The 24,591-nt window shown below is 39.8% G+C and overlaps 1 protein-coding gene across 1 annotated transcript; it reads left to right on the top strand.

The window, feature by feature from the left end:
* The first annotated feature begins 6 nt into the window (after positions 1 to 6).
* LOC141926832 (vitellogenin-2-like) lies at positions 7 to 23,798 on the top strand. Its single transcript, XM_074833240.1, has 36 exons — positions 7 to 76; positions 191 to 211; positions 317 to 468; positions 1,985 to 2,236; positions 2,788 to 2,949; positions 3,037 to 3,185; positions 3,762 to 3,912; positions 4,033 to 4,190; positions 4,282 to 4,447; positions 5,305 to 5,430; positions 5,773 to 5,991; positions 6,954 to 7,171; positions 7,333 to 7,430; positions 7,729 to 7,853; positions 7,964 to 8,065; positions 8,727 to 8,846; positions 8,933 to 9,122; positions 10,854 to 10,947; positions 11,059 to 11,244; positions 11,791 to 11,935; positions 12,057 to 12,279; positions 12,370 to 12,545; positions 12,937 to 13,367; positions 13,428 to 13,725; positions 14,199 to 14,249; positions 15,177 to 15,266; positions 16,356 to 16,568; positions 16,663 to 16,805; positions 17,207 to 17,345; positions 17,897 to 18,032; positions 18,470 to 18,656; positions 18,968 to 19,059; positions 20,136 to 20,233; positions 20,939 to 21,098; positions 22,500 to 22,661; positions 23,518 to 23,798. Exons 1-36 carry the CDS (start codon positions 7 to 9, stop codon positions 23,634 to 23,636), a joined length of 5,622 nt encoding a protein of 1,873 aa, XP_074689341.1. The 3' UTR covers positions 23,637 to 23,798.
* Positions 23,799 to 24,591: the final 793 nt, after the last annotated feature.

Below are 24,591 nucleotides of genomic sequence, written 5' to 3'. Positions count from 1 at the left end.
CTCACCATGTCTGGCAGAGCCCCATTCACCTTCACTATGAGGGGAATCATACTTGCACTAGCGCTCACCCTTGTAGGTAAGCCTACATATCCCTCCTTCATATCTCTTACCCAAAATTTCCCTCGAGTTCAATGGCAACAATTGGATCTAGACTGAATATTACTTATCTGGTTTCCATCTCTTTTTGCAGGTAGCCAGAAGTCTGACATTGGTAAGTAAATTTCCTTCTCTAACCTTCTTTTGGTGACTTTGTTGTGATTTCTGTTTATTAGAACATGCTTGCAAGTATCATAAAAATGGCTATTATTCCCCACAGACCCTGCATTCAGTAGCAGAAAGAGCTACTTATACAGCTATGAAGGCTGGGTGTTGAATGGGCTTCAAGAAAAAATTTTAGCCAAAGCCGGTCTGCGCTTGAGCAGCAAACTAGAGATCAGTGGGCTGTCAGAGAACACTTACCTCCTCAAGGTACCGTGTCTTCTTCCAAATGTACCATGCAACAGTGAAATCTATATTGCAGTCATAATTGCATCTGGCTAATTTGTGGTTTAGTAAAGCTGTAGGAAGCAACTGGAGACTGTGCTGTAGATGTCAGAGAACGATCTGCAAGTTAAAGTTTCGGAAGTGACTAGTGATTTGGCATCCAGTCACTTACCAGTGTTTGTGTGGAAATTGTTCCTAGGAGGTGTTCCTCGAGACTTTTTGCTGGAAATAGAAGTGCCAAAATCAGGGTTTCTGTTAGAAAACTGTTATTTCTAATTCAAGGCATTCAAGCCTGCTCTGAGTTTATGATTTGGTTTTAGTCTCAACACACATTTCCAACTTCTGTGGGAATTCAGGATTTGGGTATGTAAAATAATTGTCATGCAGACAATTAATAAACGTAGACTTAAAAAGTGATTAAAACTAAAGATAAAAAGTGATAAAAGCTGAAGACAAAAAGTGGTAAGTGATAAAAGAAAGATAAAAATAATGAAGGGCATCGAAAAGGATCATGTAATAATAGTTAGTGTTTGGATAATTCAGTAAAAGATCTGTACATGTGAAATCATGCCTCTGCTGACATCAGTGGAGACAGGACCTCACCCATCTGAAATAAATATGTTTCGGAACAATACTTTTATTTGTCTGTTTAATTTAGTTACAAATCAGAGCTTCTTTTTGGGGTACTGAGTTCAGTGTCAGAGCTCTCCCTGGTTGTAGTTGAGCTGTAGATCTTCTTTCATTGATGAGGGCAAGCTATCAAAATTATGGGCTGGGGATTGTATTTCACCCTACAGCCTTCATCCTGAAATTCTTAAATGGTGTGCAGCAGGCTGTGCTCTGAGGCATCTAAACTAGCAGTAACTTTTCCAAAGTTACTGAAAGTGCTTCTGATTTACGTTGTGTCTCAGTATGGGGGAAAAAAAGGTTTATAAATACATTGTTCATTATTTAAAACAAAACCTGGGTTGATTTGAGCAATTCACAAATATGAATCAAATATAGCAACTAGTTTAACAAAGAAAATAAATTTGGAAGGGGATGAGTTAAAATGAAACATTCTAAAACTGTATTTTTTTTGACATTTAGAATGATATAAACTTTTTAAATGCTAAATTTCACCTAAAGCAGAATATTTATTTTAAGACTGAAAAAATAGGGAGAATTTTATTTGAATTTTTAAAAAATTTTTTTTAACCAGTCTTTCTCCCTGTAAAGTTAATGCAAGTAAAATGTTTAAAATGTCCCTGGGAAATAATAGTGATACATTAACTGGTTCTGTAAGATAAAATAATGCTGCTGAGCCCCCAGGGTTTGTACTGGTTTTATAATAGTGTAAGCAAGAGACAAAAGAATAAACTGCTGTATGAATTTCTAAGCCTGCCTTTGGAAGGAAAGAGTATATAACTAGTGATTATGTTAATTTCTTCCAATCTGTTTACATATTTAGTACCAAAGTAATTTTATTCAAGTAAGTATCTTTTTCTTAAATTCCTCCCAGATCCGCTCTCCACAATTTGAGGAATACAATGGCATCTGGCCCAGGGACCCATTTACTCGATCTTCCAAAATCACCCAGATGGTTTCTTCATGTTTTACCCGGCCCTTCAAGTTTGAATACAATAGTGGACGAATTGGAAACATTTATGGCCCAGAAGACTGCCCTGATATCTGTATTAACATAGTGAGAGGAATACTGAACATGATACAGATAACCATTAAAAAGTCACAGAATGTATATGAATTGCAAGAGGTTTGTTTTTTCCATTCTAACACTACTTTACTGAAAGGATGTTTTGTCTTTACGTGCTCTTCCTTCAAGTTTCTGTTTATTTGCATCTACTTTCAAATGTTCATCATCAAAATAAGAGGATTTTTTCATTCACATGGAAGAAAATGTGTGCATATGTGTTGGATGAATTATCTGGGCTGGATTCTTTTTAAGACATCTGTCTTAAAAATGCAGTCTTCTGAAGAAAAGAATTATTATCTATGAATGTATTTGTTATATGGCTTCCCTGATATAGCTACTTGATCCATTTTATTTGTTCATTGTTGATATTAATTAATTGATTACTTTTTAATTTTAAACTCTATTCCCTGACTATTGTTCATGTGTCTATTTTTTAGTTCAATAGGATTAATTGTGTGCGATGGTAACAGGTTTCAAAACATAATTAAGACTGGTCAGTAGGTCCTTACCTGCATACTGCTCCTTCAGAATCTTTGTTCAGTAAAACTTCTTCTCACACAATGAAATCCTGATATAATTGGGAAGTCTCATTATCTGTATTGATCTACCAGGCTGGAATTGGAGGTGTTTGCCATACAAGGTACGTCATCCAGGAAGACAGGAAGAACAGTCGTATCTCTGTTACCAAAACTATAGACCAAAATAATTGCCAGGAAAAAGTGAAGAAGAGTGTTGGAATGGCTTACATCTATCCTTGTCCTGTTGACATCATGGTATGTGAGATGTGAAAAAACCCTCCTAATTACAGGCACAGCCATTCTGTTCCCATTTACCCTTCACGTTCCTCTGTCTTCCTCCAGAAAGTAAGGCTCATAAAAGGGACTGCAGCTTTCTCCTACAAACTGAAGCAGTCAGACAGTGGCACCCTCATCACAGAAGTGGTGTCGCAGCAGGTGTATCAGATCTCACCACTCAGTGAACCTACTGGTGTTGCTGTTATGGAAGCAAGGTAGGTGGACAGGAATAATTATAGATTCTGGCAGTCCCTTTCACCCCCAATTGAAGTGAAATGAGAATTGAGTTCCACAGGAGTTGGGCAAAGCTGTGAGTACTCATACTTGGGGTTTCCACACTCCTAAAAATTCAGTGAACCATTCCTTATTTGTACCCTGGTGAACGTGACACTACAATTACATGGAAGAAAAGGAAAAATACTCTTTTGCTTGCTTATACCATAAGAATGCAACTTTACAAGTCTGTTTGTCCTCAAAAAGGGCTAATTTATAGTGTCAGGAGGAAGATGGTGCACATAGAAATAAGATCGATTACACCAAATCTGTAGCTCTCATTCAGAAAACAGTGGTTTAGCTCCTCCTCAGAAACAATTTCATTGTTAATAACTCTAATATTATTCTGTTCCAGCTAGAAGGCTTTATCCATTAGCAGACTGTAAGATTTTACTGTAAAAAAAAATTATTAAAGAGTAAAACTTATACCATCACAGAATCACTGAACCAACACACAGCTAAGGCAGATGGAGGAAGAGAGTTCATTCATTCCTCCCGTGACTCTTGTCTCTTGACAGACAACAACTCACCTTGCTTGAAGTGAGAAGCGAACGGGGGAGTGCCCCGGACATTTCCATGCAGAGCTACGGAGGCCTTCGTTACCACTTCCCATCAGTATTGCCACAGATACCACTACAGCTAATCAAGATGAAAAACCCTGAGCAACGGGTATAGTATTTTTAGGTCTTCAAATTGCTTTCCTAATCAAAAAATTACTAAAAGAGTAATGATCATAAATTCCAAAGGATTTAATTAGGTATGCCCCCTCTCTCTCGTGTTTTGTAACAGATAGTAGAAACACTGCAACACATAGTCCTGAATAACCAACAAGATTTCCACGATGATGTTCCATACAGATTCTTGGAGCTTGTCCAGCTCTGCCGGATAGCAAGCGCTGATACTCTTGAGTCCATCTGGAGACAATTTTCAGATAAGCCCCGCTACAGGTATTTCATTGTACCAGCTTATAAGAAACTTTTCAATTTTTTGAGAATTGACATCTAGAATTAAGGATTTTTTTTTTTAACCTGCTTGCAGGCGATGGCTGCTGAGTGCAGTTTCTGCAACAGGCACCACAGAAGCACTCAAATTCATTAAGACCAGAATTCGCAATGATGAACTTAACTACCTTCAGACTCTTCTAAGTGTTTCTTTTGCTCTTCATTTAGTGAAAGCTGATGAACACACTGTTCCAATAGCAGCAGTGAGTAAATCTATGTGAATCTTTCCTGTGTGATATCGAAAGGAATGATAATTGATGACAGCCTTTAATTATTGAGTACATTAGAGACTGGATTCTCCTCTCATGTACACCAATTTTGTGCCAATTTTGAACCATGAATTTCTTTTGGCATTACATACATGAGAGGAGAGTTCAGTCCTGTGTCTTCATCTAGCTACATGGATATAAAAGCCCTTCTCCCATAAGAGCTTCTGAGAATAATTCCCATTTTAGTTTTATGGGATCACATGTCATGCCTTCTACAGACAAAACTTTGTCCAATCTCTTTCTTCTGAAACAAATGGTGATTTGTGTGTTATGTCACTTGAACAGCAATTTTAATTGCAAACTATTCCTATGAACTGGAAAGTGCTGCATGTGAAAGTATTAGTGCAAACATCAAATATTTTGACACTATAATGAATAATTCATTCTGAATGGGATTTTTTCCATCTTTAGTCAATATTATTCTTCTTAAATAGGAAAAAATGATATGATGTGGGAATGCATCATTAATGTAATTGAGTTGTACATTATTCTAAAGATATTATAGATTGATGTTTACCCATAATCTTTATATTTTCAGTGTTATGCTCAGTTGAGGAAAAACAAAATGGTGCTATGTAAATTTCTGTATATTGAAACTAGTGGGAAATTAAGCTCCTAAGTGAAATTTACAAGTAAAATGTCTACAAGCTGATTTAATTTGTTTAGATGTGAACAATGATAATTCTGAAATTGCTCCTCTCACATAAGCTCTGATGATTTTCCTGCTCTGAAACCTATATGAAACACTGTATTGAATATCAAATTCTTTTTTTCCCTGTTTTTCCCCCCAGGATTTAATGACCAGTTCTCGAATCCAGAAAAGTCCCACGCTTCAGCAAGTTGCCTGCTTGGGATATAGTTCTGTGGTCAATAGATACTGTTCTCAGACCTCAGCTTGTCCTAGAGAAGCTTTTCAGGTGGGCAGCTTTTTGTCGGGGTCTTAATAGCTTAGTAATGTTCATTACATTAGCTTAATTCTTTTAAGATACAGTATAAAAATGGCAATTGGACTTATAAATACACATTTCATAGGTCTCCTTCAGAACAAAGACAATAAATCATTTTATTAATGTAGATATTTGCTTCATGATTGAAGACACAGTTTTCACATCATAAGGTAAAATCCTAAGAGGAGCCATCATTGAGTAATTTTATTAAAACCAGTTGCTTTATTGTGATAGGCTTTTCAGTGGGTAAGGGGAAGACTGTGCACAATCTATATATTAGGAAGAGAAGACTGAACTGTGCTTTTTCTATAGCCCATCCATGACCTGGCAGATGAAGCAATCAGTAGGGGCCGTGAAGACAAAATGAAATTAGCTCTGAAGTGCATTGGCAACATGGGAGAACCAGCCAGCATCAAGCGCATCCTGAAGTTCCTTCCCATATTTTCATCCAGTGCTTCTGATATCCCCATCCACATTCAGATTGATGCTATAATGGCCTTCAGAAAAATAGCTTGGAAGGACCCCAAAACAGTAAGTAGGATCTGTCAGGGATTTAGTGAATTAGAGAATACATACTGTGAGGGTAATGAATTTAATGGTATCGTATGTGTGATTCAGCATGTTTAATAAAAAAGGATTATTTTTAAGAAGAACACAATACATTTTATATTTCAGCTGATGTTTTCTGCTAAGCTGTAATAACTATTAGTCAGTAAGAATCTCTCAGAAGGATATCAGCACTGTTTTTTTAGTTGTATGTCATAACCAGTTGAGTCCTGTGCTAGTTATATATGGTGGAAATTTAGCCACCTAAAAGTCAAACATATATTTTAAACTGTGTCCATAGTCAGAAGAAAGACACACTTTCTGTTGACCTCCTAGGCAAAATGTTGACATTGCTCTGTCTCTTTTAGACCCTTTCCTTAAGGTTGGATGAGTCACCACTGACCTTCTGCTGAGGTTGCTGGCATGGTGAGCGTAGGCAAGACTCCTGCCTTTCCCATGGTTTAGATATAGGAGCTATATGAGACAGCATCCACTCAGACTGTCTTTGGTGAGCTGCTGAAGCTCTGCTTTTAAAAGTGGTCTAAAATAGTGAAGCATGCTCACTGAGTCAGTAGAGTTACTCCAAAGAATGAATCTGTCTTCTTATCTCCAGTTGTTTCTTCTGAAGATACTCACCGATCTTTGAACATCAGTAATGCAAAAAGCTATGCTAATGTCTTTTGGATTGTGGTGGGTTGATCCAATACACTGATACAGGGACATTTATTTTAGATTCAGTGCCAGCCCTTCTCCGTGGGGCTGTTCCTCCATTGCCCTTTCAGTTGCCTTAATAAAATTATGTAGAACCATGCAATAAAAAAGATCAGGAGATCTTTCTGCAGGGACAATGTCCCCCTCTCCCATATTTCTTGCAGGTTATGCATGTATCCAGTCTGAAAAAACAGTCACAATTACGGGCAACTCCAGACACTCTTTTCTCTCTGCAGGTGCAGGGATATCTCATCCAGATCCTTGCAGAACAGTCGCTTCCCCCTGAAGTGCGAATGATGGCTTGTGCTGTTATCTTTGAGACAAGGCCTGCCCTTCCTTTAATAACAACGATAGCTAATGTGGCAATGAAGGAGAGCAATTTGCAAGTGGCTAGTTTTGTGTATTCCCACATGAAGGCTTTGTCGAAGAGCAGATTGCCGTACATGTACAACATGTAAGTAGAGACAGGAACGAGGTAGGTGATCTTCTGCAAATATTAAATTCTGTTACATTCTTGTTAGTGAGCACTGCCTGTGCTGACAAACTGAATTCAGTTTATATTCTGATGGGGTGCAGCTTATTTCTGGATGTTATTATCTTTCTCATTTTGTTTAGATCTTCAGCTTGCAATATCGCCCTTAAGCTGCTGGCCCCCAAACTGGACAGGCTGAGCTATCGGTATAGCAAGGTCGTGCGTATCGGTGGTTTCTTTGGTGAGTAAAACCATTTCAGTGACCAGGAAACTTTCACTTCAGAAATCCATTCTGAAGAGACATTATGTCCTTTGGAGAAATATCGCATTCAGTGTGTCAATAAGAAATTGAATTAAATGTGACAGTCACATATTTAAAAGTGCATAAGTAGCCATTTATTAATATGGGCCTAAACAGTTAACATTTATGTAATGATATATCTTAGAGTTGGCAATGGAAAAAGCTGTAGGAATATGATCTTGAATGATAAGCAGAGTGGTTAGAAAAAGGATGTGTCTTTTGTTTACTTCTGCCATAGATAACTATAAAGTTGGTGCTGCTGGAGATGTCTTTGTTATGAACAGCCCAAGAACGATGTTCCCATCAGCAATAATTTCCAAGCTGATGGCGTATTCTGCAGGGTCAGTGGCTGATCTGGTGGAGGTAAATATTCACCTAAACCAATAATAAAGCAAATTAAAATGAAAATTGACAGCAAAGTTTTGTCTCTGTAAGTATGTCTCAGACTGCTCCTTCTCATGCTGTTTTGGTAGGTTGGTGTCCGCGTGGAAGGCCTCACAGATGTCATCATGAAACAAAATATCCCATTTGCTGAATATCCCACATACAAAAAGATAAAGGAGATTGGAAAAGCTGTAGGTATTTTCAGTAGTGCAATGTGTGGGTTATATGAAGGGGTATTTAGCAAGGCTTCTTGTACTAGTTAAGCCCTGTCTCAGAAGGTAAACTACCCACCTAGCAGTAAGTATTTCTGTGAAAGAGAGATCTGCAGGAGGACTACAGGAGACATCACTCCTGCGATGGTTGTGATAGCTTCTTCAAATTCTCGCTCTGTCCCTGCCTCATCCTCACCTCATGCATGGCTGCGGAAGGAGCACAGGAGGAGAGGGGGGAGGCAGGCATTGCAGCATGGTGCCTCATGCCTGGTAGGCTTCACCATTCCTCCCTTCATCTACTTCACTTAGTTTACAAGAATATACCTTTGTCTTCAAGAGGAAAGGTGATTTATTGCTGTGATTTCAAATGGGATTTAGTGGTATTAATGGCCTAGCCCATCTGTGTAAATGTTATTGCATCGGAATACAAAACACTGGACAGGAGGCTATTCGTGGGCACCTCAATGACTGGGAGTAAGTCCGAGTTAGTGATGCTGTGCTATTTATAAAACAGCAAAGAAACACAAACAGCAATGGAAAATTGCAGCTTGGTCAGTGATAGGTTTGATCACCTTGCTGAATTACCATTTGTAAAGTGTTGCATTAAGGAACTTTGATTGTTTCTTTACCTGTTCCCTAGCTGCTGGGGTGGAAGGAGCTGCCAACAGAAACCCCCTTGATATCAGCCTACTTGAAACTATTTGGCCAAGAGCTGGCTTACGTCAACATCAATAAGGAAGTCTTGCATCAGGCTGTGAAGGTACCAGGGTTCCCCACTTTTCTTTGCAAGATTTGACACCATTGTACTTTTATATTCCAACCTCTTTGATCTCTGTTTTACTGCAGACTGTGCTAGAACCTGCTGACAGGAGCACAGTGATGAAGCGAATAGCCAGCCAAATCCGCAGTGGCATTGCAGGACAATGGACGCAGCCGGTGTGGCTGGGAGAGCTACGATACATCATTCCAACCTGCACTGGTCTGCCGCTGGAGTACGGGTCATACACGACTGCTCTGGCACGTGCAGCAGTCAACGGTGAGTTGGGAAGTATGAGGTCAGTCCTGTGAGCTCTGAGCAGGGGATGCAGAGACAGTCTAAGAGGGGATGGAGAAGGAAGTGGGAGAACAGGAAGTTAGAAAAATAAATTAATTTTTGTAGTGGAGGGGAGGTAGTGAAGATGTTTGAAGAGAAGCTGGACACAGCTGATTTCTGTCTCATCTTTGAATGGATTGAAGACAGAGAAAGTGAGGTGAGAATCTGGGAAACCAGAGAGAGAAAGGTCACAGCATTCAAGGCCAGAAAAAACAAAAGCTGCCTCAGGAGCTGATGCAGACATGGGCAGAAGGGTGTGGCTCCTGTGAGATGCACATACAAACTAATCAGGATTCAGTGGTGATTTAAACAGAAACGAAAATAAAAGACAATCAAAAGAGAACTACCAGTAACGTTAAAGAAGGCAGGAAGAGAAGAGGGCTTGTGAAGAGAGAGCTCTGTTTTAAAAGAATAAATATGCAAGTACGAATACTTATCAAGAAGTTAATTCAGTGATCAAACTGTTTGTTGTGCAGCAGACTTTTAGTTTAGGCAAAACTGACCCTTTCTTCTGCTGACACCACATAAGGAATGAAGGGGGAACTACAGGTACCTGTGCCCTTTATAGAAGTCCCATATGTGCTCACCCTTCACTGGTCTTGGCTTTTGGTTTGTTAGTTTGATTTAATAACATCTTTGATCACCTTCCCCTTGTTTTGTGGGTGTTTCTTTTTGTTGTTGCTTGTTTTTTATAAAATAACATCCTTGTAGCCAAGTTGGGGAGGTATGGATTGGATGGATGGGCTACAAACTGAGTGAAGGCTGTCTGGACTGCTGATCTCCAAGAGTAGTCAACAGATGAAAGTCTAATTGGGGCTTGTTATGAGCAACGTTCCTCCATCGCTAGCTGTTCATTGTCTCTTTTAACAATCTGAACCTTGAAAAGAAGGCACCCTCAGCAAATCTATGTCAGTGATGACATTGAATTCATGGGAATGGTAACTGCAGTGGGCAGAGGGGGGCAGGCTGCCACCCCAGGGGACCCTGACAGGCTGGAGGGATGGCCTGACAGAAGTGTGCTGAAATCTCACAAAGGCAGTGCAAAGTCCTTCACCTGGGATGGAGTAACCCATGCAAGTATATAGGCTGGGCATCACCCAGACATAAAGCAGCTTTGCAGAAAAGGGCTGAGAGGCCTGGGGAACAAACTGGTATAGTGAATCAGCAGTGTGCTCTTGTGGTGATGAAGGCCAACTGCATCATTGACTGTAACAGCAAGAGCAGAGCTAGCACGAAAATTATTCCTCCCCCTCTATTTAATGCATCTGAGGCTGCATCTGGAGTACAATGTTCCGTTTTGGGTCCACAGTAGAAGAAAGATGCTCACACTTGGTGTGAGGAAAGATTGGAGAGCAGGGTTTGTTTAGACCGTTTGCTCACTATTCAGTCTGTCTTCTGGCTTCTTGCATTTCTGAAATTTTAATGTTATACTAATTAACAAACTTTCCATTTGGATCAGCTCTTTATTTTCTTACTATATTTTTATTTCCATTTTCAATATGTTGCATCAGAACGTTTGCCTACAGAACAAGCTTTCTGTATATTTTCAGTATTTTTCATATTCATAAAAGATCTCATGTACCCCAAAGTCTGTCTTGTTTTCCAGCCATATTTGTTGTGTTAGCAAGAATATTACCTCTTCCTGAAAACTGTGTCTTGCTCTGTTGTTTGCAGTTGATGGAAAGATAACCCCTGCTTTAACTGGAGATTTTAGACCTTCCCAGTTGCTTGAATCCACCATTCAGATTCGGTCTGACATAAACCCTAGGTATGGCAAGTTTCTAAGGCTTTACATATGATGGAGGGTTTTAAGAAAAGGCAGAACCACATGTTAAAAAAGAGCACCTTTCTTACATCTGACCACTTCACTCTGTTTCAGCTTATACATATATACAGTTGCAACAATGGGTGTCAACACAGAATACTTTCAACATGCTGTTGAAATTCAAGGCAAGGTCCTGACAAGAGTGCCATTGAAATTTGATGCCAAGGTGGACATGAAACTGAAAAATATTAAGATTGAAACAAATCCATGCCACGAGGAAACTGAGATAGTAGTTGGAAGGTACAGTAGCATTACTTCAGAATACTTTCTGTTGCTGAAACCTTATGAAGTTCATATTCACTGATGTCCTGCTGAGGTTTTTAGATAGGCAGAGTGACTTTTCAGTGTGTAGCAGAATCTTTGGGATAAAGAACAAGGAAGAGAAATAAGAGAGTTAAAAGTCAAAAGATACCTAAATTATTTAGGAATTTAATTTTTATTTTAATTTTTTCATTATTTTCTGTGTTTAAATTTTATTTATTTATTTATTATTTTATTGTCTTTTAGGGTTTTTAATTTTTATTTTTTAAATGAATGCCTTTCATGTTTTAGAAATGTATTTAAATTTATCCAGATTTTGAAAACTTCTGGTGATATAAGGAACTGATATTTGTCATGAACTTTTATTTGTCTTTAATAATATTTATACTTATAGTTGCATATACAATCCCTATGTTCAAACAACATATCTCTGTGCTGTCACATGATACCCACAGGGACGCATTTAATTTAATCCAAAGACAAGGGGTCAGAATACTTTACCATTTTTTGCGCATATCTCAACAGACATAAGGCTTTTGCTGTATCAAGAAATATAGGAGAACTAGGTGTTGAAAAGAGGACCTCAATTCTCCCAGGAGATGCTTCATCAGATATTGTGGAAGAACCTTTCAAGCCGTCAGAGAGAGCTTCCAGTGAAGGTTTCACAACGGTAACCTATTCCTTTTTGCTTATATGGTAATATGTACCCTCTCCATGATGCACATGTCTGCAATTTCACTCTTGCCTATGATATGCTCCCAATACTATTCACATACTCATCTCCAATGCAGCAAGGAGATGACAGCATTCCAAGGAAATATACCTATAGCTCTCAAGAGGATCTTTACCACAGCACAGGAAGAAAAACTCATAAACAAGACATTTGCATCAAACTGCATCATCTTGGTTGTCAGTTCTGCTTTTCCAGAAGGTCACGAGATGCCAGTTTCCTAAAAAATACGTATTTGCACAGGTTAATTGGAGAACATGAAGCTAAAGTAGTCTTGATGCCAGGTATGATACTGAGCACAAGTCTTGTCATCTTAGGTTTGGCAGTGCTATTTGAAACAGTATAACCTTCTAATGTGTGCAATTGGTGTGTAGTTCAAACAGATGCTGATATTGACAAAATTCAGCTGGAGATTCAGGCAGGATCAAAAGCAGCTTCCAAAATAATTCATGTGGTAAACTCAGAGTCTGAGGAAGAGGATGAGTCATCTCCTTATGAGGACATTCAAGCTAAACTGAAGAAGATTCTAGGCATTGAAAACGTGTTCAGGGTAAGAGGCTTTGAGCATGGAAGGGGGGAATATTTACCCATAAATGAAGCCAAGAATTTGAAGTTCAGTGTGGAAAGCTGACATGGAAAAGCAAAGATGGGGCTAGTTTGAAAGGTGCTAGTGCGAGGCCTGTCAGCCAGTGCCACATCTAGAGGGATTCATCTTATGGGGTGCATCCAGCTGGGGCTGGTCCTCCATGCTAGGCTAGATTTTAGCTGGGTGGAGTGGATCTAAGGGAGTGCTGCAGCTTCTTCAGTGAACAAGGCAGGGAAGGTGTTCCTTGAAAGGCTGAATGTGAGGAGCTTGTCTGACACTCAGAGAAGTTTTACTTTGTAAATACAGAACCAGACGCATCCCCTCTCTTGCACTACTCTTTGAACTGTTTTTGCAGGTTGCAAATAAAACACGACACCGGAAGAAGCAACCTTCTAAGAAAGGAAACACTATGCTAACAGAGCTTGGGACAGACCCCAAAGCAAAAAATCCCTCCAGCTCATCTTCTGCCTCCTCAGCTGTCTCCTCATCTTCCTCATCATCTTCTGCTTCTCCTGATCGTAAAAAGGCTGTGGATGAAGATGAGAATGATCAAGTAAAGCAAACGAGAAATAAAGATGCAAGCAGCAAGAGCAGCAGCAGTAGCAGTAGTGGCAGAAGTAGCAAGAGCAGCAGCAGCAGCAGTGGTAGCAGCAGCAGCAAGAGTAGTGGTAGTAGTAGTAGTAGGAGCAGTAGCAGCAGTAGCAGCAGCAGGAAGAGTAGCAGTAGCAGTAGTAGTAGTAGTAGTAGGAGGAGGAGGAGCAGTAGCAGCAGCAGCAGCAGCAGGAAGTCATCGAGTCACCATAGCCATGGGCATCACTCAAGGTATCTGAATGGCAGCAGCAGCAGCAGCAAGAGTAGCAGTAGCAGCAGTAGTAGTAGTAAGAAGAGCAGTAGCAGCAGCAGCAGCAGCAGCAGTAGTAGTAGTAAGAAGAGCAGTAGCAGCAGTAGCAGCAGCAGCAGCAGCAGCAAGTCATCAAGTCACCATAGCCATGGGCATCACTCAAGGTATCTGAATGGCAGCAGCAGTAGCAGCAGTAGCAGCAGCAGCAGCAGCAGCAGCGAGTCATTGAGTCACCGTAGCCATGGGCATCATTCAGGACATCTGGAAGGTGGCAGCAGCAGCAGCAGATATTCCAAAATATGGGTAAGTTTGTCAGTAAATTGACTGATGCTGCTAAAGTCATGAATCACATTTCTGATGGCAGATGGCTTTTCATCATAAATCAGGAAATTATGAGTTGACACAGTAAATTTTAGAAACATAAAATTGCAAAATTCATTCTGCAAACACACCTGCAATCATTGGCTCAGATGTCTACTTCAAAGCATCTCAAAAGTTTCCACAAGTTTGTTGAAACTTTTGTTATAAGCAGGGAACCATATTTGCCACTTTACTACTCTCTGTCAATACATTCCATGTTTCTGTCTTAATTTTTTGGTAGGAGCATTAGTGCTTTATATAAACTACTTCAAGTCTTACACTATGTGCTTGTGACTAACAGAACTATGTATGAATGATAATTAGTAAAATTCTTACTTAATTCCCAGTGCTTAGATTTCAATGTAATTGCAGCATTTCTTCTGGGACTTTTCATCTTGTTTTTATCATTTTCAAAGGGAGATGATGAGATTTATCAGTATCGCTTTAGATCAGCGCATAGACAAGAGGTGAGTTTTTCTTTCCTCAGTAAATTAAGTACGGAATCTGTCATGAGTCAAATGGAAACCTTACAAGCAACTTGTTGTCTTTGTTGAGGAAAATTACAGTACTGATAACATTTAGAACACCAAATCAGCCGTAATGGTTCTTCCGAGATGCATAAAGACAGAGAGCTATGCTCTCCTTTATGTTGTGCACATGATGCCATTTGTGGCTCTGCAAAGCAGATGCAAACCTCTACCAATGCAGTACAAGGGACTGGTGATGCACACTTTGGAGAAACAAAGATCCTACCATCAGGAGCTTGGGTCATTTGACTGGCTTTGATCACTTGGTTTCTTGGGTTGGCATCACTGTTGATACACACCGGGATAGTGATATTGACAAATGGGGGAGGATACCTTATTTTATGGTAGTTTAGTTCAGCAGAAGATTCTTACCAGGGCATGAGCCAGTCAGGAGCAGTGTACTTGATATTAGTGTTCCTGAAAAAGTAAGAAGTTCAGCTCTGTGTGTCCATTCAGTTGTTCCTTTCCATTCTGTTCGTCCATTCAGTGTGTCCTCCAGTTGATCAGGCCCTTCCAGAAGTAAAATGAATCAGTTCTGGTCTTTCATATTGAATCAAGAGGCTGGTTCAGTTTGACTTGCTCTGGTTCATTGTTTTTTCACACTGGAAATTCTCATCTAGACATGTATCTTATTTGTCTCTTCCGAGGGGTCAGATGTATTTGGGTAAACAAGATTCTTCAGAGCTAGATCACATGTACTAAGCAGAACAAAGCATATTGCTAGTCATGGAGCTGCTCAGGGTTGGGGTGCAAGTTTATCAACACCAAATGCTATGACAGAGAGTATTCTACAGCACTGCCTACTGCAATTTCTTCAAACATGCTTTTAAGTTACCGTCTTGAGCATGATGTGTTTTCTTCTTGCAGTTCCCAAAAAGGAAACTCCCAGCTGACCAACTTAGCAGCACATACTCCTCTACCAGATCCAGTCATGCCTCATCTCGAGCTGTTTCCAGGGTTAGTTGCATCACTTTTAGGGGTTTTTTGACAGCTTGGAGGAATGGCAGAGTGGTCATGCACTTGCAGTAATTGCACAGCTAGGATATTGGGAAGAGAGAAATACCAACCTCTCAAGTCTCAGGGATCAATGAAGAGTGAGACACACATCATAGTTCCCACACACACTTTCCTCTGCAGTGAGGTGAGGACCCTTCTTACTTGTACCATGACCCTTCCCTCATGGGAATCCCACCCAGCAGGTGCCTTCAGAGACTGATCTTGTGACCTCTGCAACCAGGAAGGAAGCTGAGGTGTTGCAGTGCCAGTGCAAGCATAGTGGTGGTGGAGGCTGAGGCTAAGAGGAGCCTCAGCAGAAGGCATGCTCCAGAATTGACATGTAGCACCTTGGCTCCTCACTACCACCCAGTCTGATGTATACAGGCTTGTCCCTGGGGCAAGTGATAAAGTGAAGTCCGACAATGGAGTGAAGGAATTGCAGGTCATAGCATCCTTAAGGCCCTGCTGTCAAGGGGGGAGGTTCTCAATGTTAGAGACAACGTGCTGGATTATATATTGTGCTAGGGTGCTGTGCAAACACAAAACCTGCCTGCCCCACAGAAGTCACAGCTGAAGTGTGAGGTGACAGCCAACAGACCCACCAGACAGACAAACAGGAACACACTAGCTGGGGGATGTCATTGTTGTGAGAATGAGTGATGAGTACAACTGACAGCTGATGTTAGTCAAATTGAACCACTTTCTTTCATTCACAGGCAAATATATGGGTATTAAAAATGAAGCCCAAATCATATAGTTGTTACTGTATCCTAATGATATGAATATTTCCACGGTATCAACTGTAGCTCAGGAAATGGCACAAATTTTGGCTCATATAAAATACAGTGGTAAAATCCATCTGTGCATGCAGAAGCACATGCACAGTAAAAAAATATGCATGAGAGTTTATAGGCATGTGTGGTACATACGCTGGTATATATTTGCAGTTTAGTTGCTTATTTTTCATTTATCAGATCTTGGAACTAAAATGTTCCATGGTAACCCTTTTATAATTATATTCTTTGCATACTTTCTCCCCCTTCTTCTTAGCCTAAGTTTTTGGGAGATGTTAAAGCACCAGTATTAGCTGGTTTTCTTTACGGCATTCGTAACAATAAGAAGATAGGAGGCCTCCAGCTCGCGGTATATGCTGATATTGACTCCATCAGGCCCCGGATGCAGGTATTTGTGTCAAACCTCACAGATTCAAGCAAGTGGAAGCTCTGTGCTGATGCTTCAGTCCTCAATGCTCACAAGGCAGCGGTAAGGCTCAAAAATAGTTATATACAGCCGTATGCATCACAGGAAAACCATGTTCCATGCATTTAAAAATGGACCATTTCTCTCTCCATTATAGGCTTACCTCAAATGGGGCCGGAATTGCAAGGACTACAAGATTTCAATGGAGCTGGTAACTGGGCGGTTTGCTGCCCACCCTGCTGTACAAGTGAAACTGGAGTGGCCTAAAGTTCCTTCAAGTGTCAGATCCATTGCAGAATGGTGAGGTTTTAGTCTTTAGTGACACTTGTTCATGATATTCGTCAACTGGGAAAAATCAGCATCCACCCATGAGGTTCTAGGGGTTAAAGCACCGACTATTATTTTATTCTCTGATCTGTACGAGTATTGCCTTCCGACATAAAGGCTGATTAGAAGACCATAGCCGCCCTATAGTAAGGTACAGTAATTCTTTATACTGGATGTAATTACTGAAAACTGAGAAACAGATCCTTCCTTTCACTGAACACTTGATCAGTAAAGCAGAGTGGTGATGGGGACCTAACCAGCGATCCTGAAGACTCCGTATGCTACTTACACACAGAAGTGAGACAACCTGCTTGGGATGTGTGCTGCTTTTTGCTTCTCTATTTCATCAGTCTTTCTGATTTGAATTTTTGAAGGTTTTACAAGTTTGTCCCTGGGGCTGCATTTATGCTGGGATTCTCTGAAAAAACAGACAAGAATCCTTCTCAACAAGCCAGGGTGATCGTGGCTCTAACTTCTCCGAGGACATGTGATGTTGTCATCAAGCTTCCTGATGTAATTATGAAATATTATTATCATTCTCCTATTTTTTCCTAGTAGAAAAGTGAGACTGTTGCATTTTAATTACAGTGGGTCAATTCTGAGGAAGAAAAATTAAGTAAGCATTGGTTTGGGTGCAAATGTTGAAAACAACTTTTGTTTCTTTTCAATCTTTTTTATATTACATCCAAGGATATTCATGGAGCAATTTTGTTCATGGAAAAAGAGAGTGCTGTGGGTACTCATAATGACACATACTCATAATGGCATGTGTTTCCATCTGTAGTAGCTGCATAAGTGTTCACCTAACCACCTTTGAAGGGGAGTAATTAATTCTCTCCCAAATAATATCTGGATGATGACCCACACCATGAGAGAAACTGTAAGCAGAACCAAAAAGCTCATGGACAGTGAGTCAGATGAGTTGTGTTCACATAAACTCTTTGCCAGCCACAGTAGAAGAAATTGAAATCAAATTCCAAATAGGACAAAAAGCTGAGCTCAGCTGTTTGCTGTGATTATCTGGCACAAGTGTGTTTTGAATGTGCTTTTGAATTCCTTTTTAGGTGATCCTCTATGAAAAAGCCATGAGGCTTCCCCTGTCACTCCCTGTAGGTCCGAGGATACCAGCTTCAGAGCTGCAGCCTCCCATCTGGAATGTCTTTGCTGAAGCCCCCTCTGCAGTGCTCGAGAACTTGAAAGGTCAGGGTCTAATCGGGTTCAGAAGCATGACATCCTCAGTCTCCCGAATTACTTGAGCACTTTCTGAATTTTTCTGGGATTACCTGTCTGCAGTTAGTTAGGAAATGTGCTGTAATAATGTGAGGATGGTTCAACAGGGAGAGAATATTGTGCATATAGTACAGAAATCATCAGCGTTTCAGGAATCAAGATACCAATTGTCTAAATAGATAACATTTAAACTCTGGCAATTATTTTTTGTTAGATAGAGATTTTTCATGCCTTTTTTAGAATTTATGGGTTCTTAGTAACCAAAAGCCCCTGTAATCCATACAAAAATATCACATAGTGGAAAAAAAGGATAAAGCTAAAATAATATAGCACTAAAAATAAAATATGCCATTTAATTACTTTCTTCCATGGAAAATCAAATACTCACTGGCATTTTATTTAACCAGCTCGCTGCTCAGTTTCCCACAACAAGATCATAACCTTTAACGAAGTTCAGTTTAACTACACAATGCCAGCAAACTGCTACCACATCTTGGCTCAGGATTGCAGCTCTGACCTCAAGTTCCTGGTGATGATGAGGAATGTTGAAGAAGCTGTGAATCTGAAGGCAATCAACATCAAGCTTGGTATTCAGTAAGTAACTCCTGCCAGATGCTGGGATTGTGAGGGACTACATCGTCCACATTTAACATGAGAGGAGCTTAGATCTGCAGTGGTTAGCAGCCCATTTCAGCATTTTCCTTATTTATTTTCCACACGTATTGAATGTGATGCTGATGATGTTGTTCTGCATCTTAGGTGATAAGAATACCCCAATGTAATTTAAGTATTTGAAATGAGCTTATGCTGTGACCAGTGATATTTAGTGAGCAGGAAAATGCCTTTGTCACTGTATGCACGTGAATGTGATACAAACAGGGTATGAACACTCTTCTCCTTAACAGTGAAATTGATATGCGTCCTGTGAATGGACAGGTGAAACTGCTTGTAAATGGGGTTGAAAGCCCCTCAACGAACGTTTCATACATATCTGCTGGTAAGTGATGCAGCATCTGTTGTTTCATTTTCACGTATGTTTTAGGAGAAAGAAAGAAGCAAAGAATCTATCAAAGAGATTCCATCGGTTTGTATTCAATAAGTATTTCTACCTTTGGTTGCAAGGTTAATATTTAAGAACATGTATTTTACTCACTTGCATAGGAACATTTAGAAAGACTGATTAGAGTGTGAAGCTTTCCAAGTAGCCAGACTAAGCAAGATATAACTAATGTGAAGATCCCTCCTTTTCATACATTACAGTAGCTCCTGCTGGAGTTCCAAACTCAAGAAGTGTTTCAGTTATACTATAAAATCTTGCTTGATTAAAACTTTTTGAAATAGAGCTTTTCTAAAATTCACCACACTTGTATATCAATGTTTTTCCTAATTTGATTTTTAGGTATAAATTTGGCTAACATTCTGAAATCTGCTAGGAATAAATACGGAGCACTGATAAAATAGCCTGCTTGCTTTTCTTAAGCAGGAATAGTTTTCTTCTGTGAAAGGTACAGGAGGACCTTGTTTCATTCTGTGCTATGCAGTCAGGGACTATATACAATGCGGGTATTTCCTGACTGTAGAGCTGTAGTATATGAATCAGGCTAAATCTTGCTGAAATTGGGTTAGCATCTGCTAGTGCTGAGCTCTGTGCTATTTGTTACGTACTTGGGAAGTGATAATTGTGCTAGAAATGGCTCCAGTGACAGTCATGGTGTTCTTTGTATTTCCTTACTCCAATATAGTGTACTTAGGGCCTTGTATATCTGCAGAACTGTACAGGTATTATAGACAGCTCTGTAATCATATATAGAAATAAATATGGTTATGTTAATAACCCAAAGAAAAATTAATAAATCTGTGATCATTAAAATTGTTTTCCAACTTTTTACAAACACCTGTTTTCTATATATGCACATTTCTACATTGTTTTGCTGTATGTTATGTTTCTTGAATAGAAAAATTGAGGAATTTCAAGGAAAAGAGTGTTTTAGAAACATGACAGTTGCTTTTTTCTTAAAGAAGCTAGGTTAGGTCTATTTTGGTTTTGCTTTGTTTTATTTTGTTTTCTTCTAGGTGCTCCTCTGTGGATCCACAGTGAAAAACAAGGACTTGTACTTATTGCCCCAGCCTATGGCATTGATAAATTGTACTTTGATGGATACACATTCAGGGTATCATTCTTCTTCCTCATAAGCTTGGGTGTTGCAAAATTTTCATAGATGTCCCTTAAATCTGCAAGATTATACAGTGGCAAACCCAGATGTGTGCAGGGCCCAAAAAAAACAAAAGGAAAGACGACACTAAAGAATTGCATAGTCCTGATCTTTATTTCTAGCAGGAAAAGTGAGAATCTCACCAACAAAAATACCTTATTCTTGCAGTACAGGTGTGTGTTGGGAAATGGGCCTGCGAGCATACACACACACCAAGTCAGCAGGGCATTTGCAAGAAAAATGAGTTTTCAGCTCCTGTCCACTGTTCAAATCAGCAAAACTGCAGCCATTCTTTTAAGATGAATGAATGCTTTAAAGGCTGCACTAAAAATTACGTGAAACAGGAATGTAAGAAATCAGTAAACCATACTGTATCTATCACCTGTATTATGAAAACATCCATCAGACAAAAGCTTCAGCATATTAATAGTCTAGACTATTAATAACTTAACATACTAGACTGGCAGAGTAGGTTTTAAAGGCTGTAACAGTTAAAGACACTACAGCACCACAGGAGTTTGGCATTTGACTGTCAGACCCTTTTGAATTCTTACCAAAGAGATTTTAAAGGTTTGTGCATTAACTTATACTGGATAGCAAAAATTTGCTCTATAGATTTTACTTTTTTTAACTTGAAATGGTTTTGACTGTTTTTTCTCAAAGATTCAAGTTGCTTTATGGATGGCAGGGAAAATGTGTGGAATATGTGGAAAATATGATGCAGAATGTGAACAGGAATATCGGATGCCCAATGGATATCTAGCTAAAGATGCAGTGAGTTTTGGGCACTCTTGGATTTTGGAAGAAAAGCCGTGTACAGGAGGTATGCAAACGCTAATAAATTTAATATAATAATATTACAGTTGTTTAGAAAATGTAGAATCTCTTTAGAAAATCTAAAATCTGTAAATATTTTGGAAATAAAAAACATTTTAAAAGGATTCATTATTAAGTTATATATGAAGTATTCAAATTGCTTGCCAGTTTAGAAATAAGAAATTACAAGTTAAACAAACAAGACAAAATACACAAGTCAGTTGAAATTAAATAACCAAGCTGAAACAAAGTCTTTGTTTCAGTTTTGAAGTGTTTTAGAAGATGATCAGAAAAAAAAGTAGGTAGGTAAATTCGCATAGAATGCTTGCATTTTGCACAACAGCATTTTCCCAGACATCAATTTCCAGCATTTGACCCACCAAAAAATCAGATGGGGATTAGTAATTACTACCATGGCTGACCACCTGATTTTTGAACCAGTGCAACCTGTCAAGCAAAGCATTCAAGTGCATGAGCAGTTCCACGGACTTAATTACATGGTTGAAATAAAAACGCTGTATTTTAAGTGTTTCAGTAGATTAGGATCTTATGGTGTGCTGATGCTCTCAGCTGAGGTTATGATGCAACAGCATACTATAGTGCTGCGAGGAGAACAGGCATGTTGCCTTTGTAAAGAAGACTTGTCCTGGTGGAAAGGACTTCCTCAGTCCCTGGAGATGGCTTCTACATGTTTAGCTGTGCATTAACTGTTATTCTTCTATGTCTTTGTCGAGAATACTGGGCAAAAAAATTGCTTTAGATGGATATGGAGTCCACATGCATGTACACAATAATATTCCCATGGTTGGTAGTGACCACATACTGTGTTTCCATTCCACATACAGTGGAATTAGAGAATAAAGCTTATATTCAGGAATAAATTGTGGCCCATCTAGCTTCTCGCACACTTGTAACTGCTGGTCCTGGGAATCCGAAATGAGATCGATATTACTGGCTGGCAGCAATGACTTCTGGTCTCTCTCTGCAGCAATTCTGTGCCTGGATGACAGTAGTAACAGTGTAATTCTTTAGTGATTATTTTTATTTGGTCAGAAATCCCCCCTGTATTTCCACTGCTGAGTATTCAACACTTTTGAATGTGGTTTTGCAGCTATTCAATAAGCCAATTTACTCTGAAAAATGTTTATTAGAAAGTTCATCATGCTAATCTAGAAATAAACCAGTTGCATTTGAAATTAACTTCCATAGCTCCATATGTAATTAGCTGATTTGAAAAGCTTATCAGTCAGTGATGCTGCTTCACTTATGATCAAAATATAGTTTTCATAGAGGAAAGTTGTTTGCAAGTTGGGAGTGTGGGCAGAGGGGTCCTTCTGGGAGATCGGAAGATTTTGAATGTAAGCATGTAATGATTGCACCAATGTAAGCACCAATGATTGTGTTACAGCCTGCAAACTGCGACGCTCATTTGTGAAGCTTGAGAAGACAGTTCAGCTTGTGGGTGTGGAGTCCAAGTGCTATTCTACAGAGCCCGTGCTGCGCTGTGTGAAAGGATGCTCTGCCACCAAGACTACTCCAGTCACTGTTGGTTTCCACTGTCTCCCAGCTGGTAAGTCAACAGAAATCCTACTGACTAGAAGCTGCACAAAAGTCTAAAGAGATTGTGCCTCAACTCAGTTATTCTACTTGAAACACATTAATAATCTAACATACCCACAGGTAGGGATGGACTTACTGCAGTACTGACTGAAGACCTTTCCCTGCTTTCATTAACATGTAAAACTTTCTTTAGCAAGAGAGGTGTTTTTCTGTTGTAATTTTACTATGTTTTTCATTATACCGGAGTTTAAAATCTAAACCGAACTCTCCTTCATGGTGCTTTGAGCTAACAAGGTAAAGGCAGGGTAACAGCACAGTCAACACAGTGATTCAGCTGAAAAACTGTGTATTGCAGCCTGGCAGGATTCAGCCACATCCGATCACATCCAGCACCTTGAAACAAGGATCCTTGCCTTGTATATTTTTATATATCACTGCCTTTAGGCGTGATCCTATTTCACCAAGCTGATTTAGGCAATAGAAGTCAGGTGTGGTCAGGATTCCTGCACACAGGTGCAGTGATATAGGAGGATGTCTTTTTTATAGGTATATTGTAGATTATAAGAGATTAGATAAAGTAGCTATAGGTTACACAGATGATAGGTTCATGTCTGTTTTCCATCCTTCCTTGAATGTATTATTAATAAAATTCTACATGAAAGTAGTAGTTTTCAAGGTAGAACTGGCTTCTTAATTAAATAGGTTTCCTGGAACGTCTCTGTGTGACTTAGACAGGTATAAATATGTGAGCCAGTGAGGAGAAGCAAAGCTTGCTGTAATTATTGACTAACGCATGGTAAATGCTGTACCTTACAAAATTACTTCTGAAGTATACTGTTTACTTTTAATTTCTTGTTCCCCATCAGATTCGGTTACCAGCCTGACAGACAAACAGACGAAGTTTGACCAGAAGTCAGAGGATATGCAGGACACTGTTGATGCACACATAGCATGTTCTTGTGAGAATGAGGACTGCAGTGCCTGAAGCTGTACATTGCAGCACAGGAAAAAACAAACTTTTAAAAGTTTTTATTGTGTGGTGTAAGAAAACACATCTTAAGGAATAATAGAGATACTAAATTAAGTTTTTAGGGACATGTGGAATCTTCCCAAGTAATTTAAAGTATTAAACTTTATTATTGTAGAAACTGTTATGATTACCCATAAATATCTGATTTCATAATAAATCCATGCATGGAAAAAATTATGAAGGCTTCCTTATTTCACTGGTTATAGAAAGAAGAGGTCTGTGTTGTTTCTCCTCACCCCCCCATATCATAGACTTCTTGAGCTTGTGACTGTCTATCTCCGGTGCACCAGGCACGTGTCTGTGTCAGGCCCCATCGGAGATATGGGTTGGGTAGCTGTGGTACCAAGCTCCTGCCTGTTTCACCCGGTGCTTTCTTCCCTGGTGCTGGGATCCTGTGCAGGAACTGATCACCTCTGTGTGATGCAGAACTCTGTGTAGCAGCAACACAGCCATGTGCTCTGCACTAACTGCATGATGTGCCAGCGCTGCCATAGGGAACAGCGAGATCAGGGAATAGGCTTGAATCTTGTGCAGCTAGGCAAGGCTGCTCTGAGGGAGTCAAGAACACGTTATGTTCCTGATGTACCACGTGCAGAAGCTACTGAGAATCAGGGGGCTTTGACAGGGCACGGTGAAGTTACCCAAGCATACCTTCTGCCAAAGGGTCCAAAGCAGAGCCAGACCTTTGCAGTTTGGGTGAGATGCCCCAGCCTCTGTACCCAGCATGAGCCCTTGCTGTGGCCACCATCAGCAGGTGGGCTCTGCCCCCTGCCCACCCACTGCAGGTCTGCATGGGCACGGTGAGGGATGTGTTCATCTGCCTTGAGTGCTGGAGCTCAAAGGATTCCAGAGGATCTGGAAGATGCTTTCTGCTTACCCCCTAAGGCTGTGCTTGCAGGCTGAGTATACA

Source organism: Strix aluco, chromosome 8 (assembly GCF_031877795.1).
Source record: "Strix aluco isolate bStrAlu1 chromosome 8, bStrAlu1.hap1, whole genome shotgun sequence".
Lineage (NCBI taxonomy): Eukaryota > Metazoa > Chordata > Aves > Strigiformes > Strigidae > Strix > Strix aluco.
This window is presented reverse-complemented; position numbering and strand designations above follow the sequence as displayed.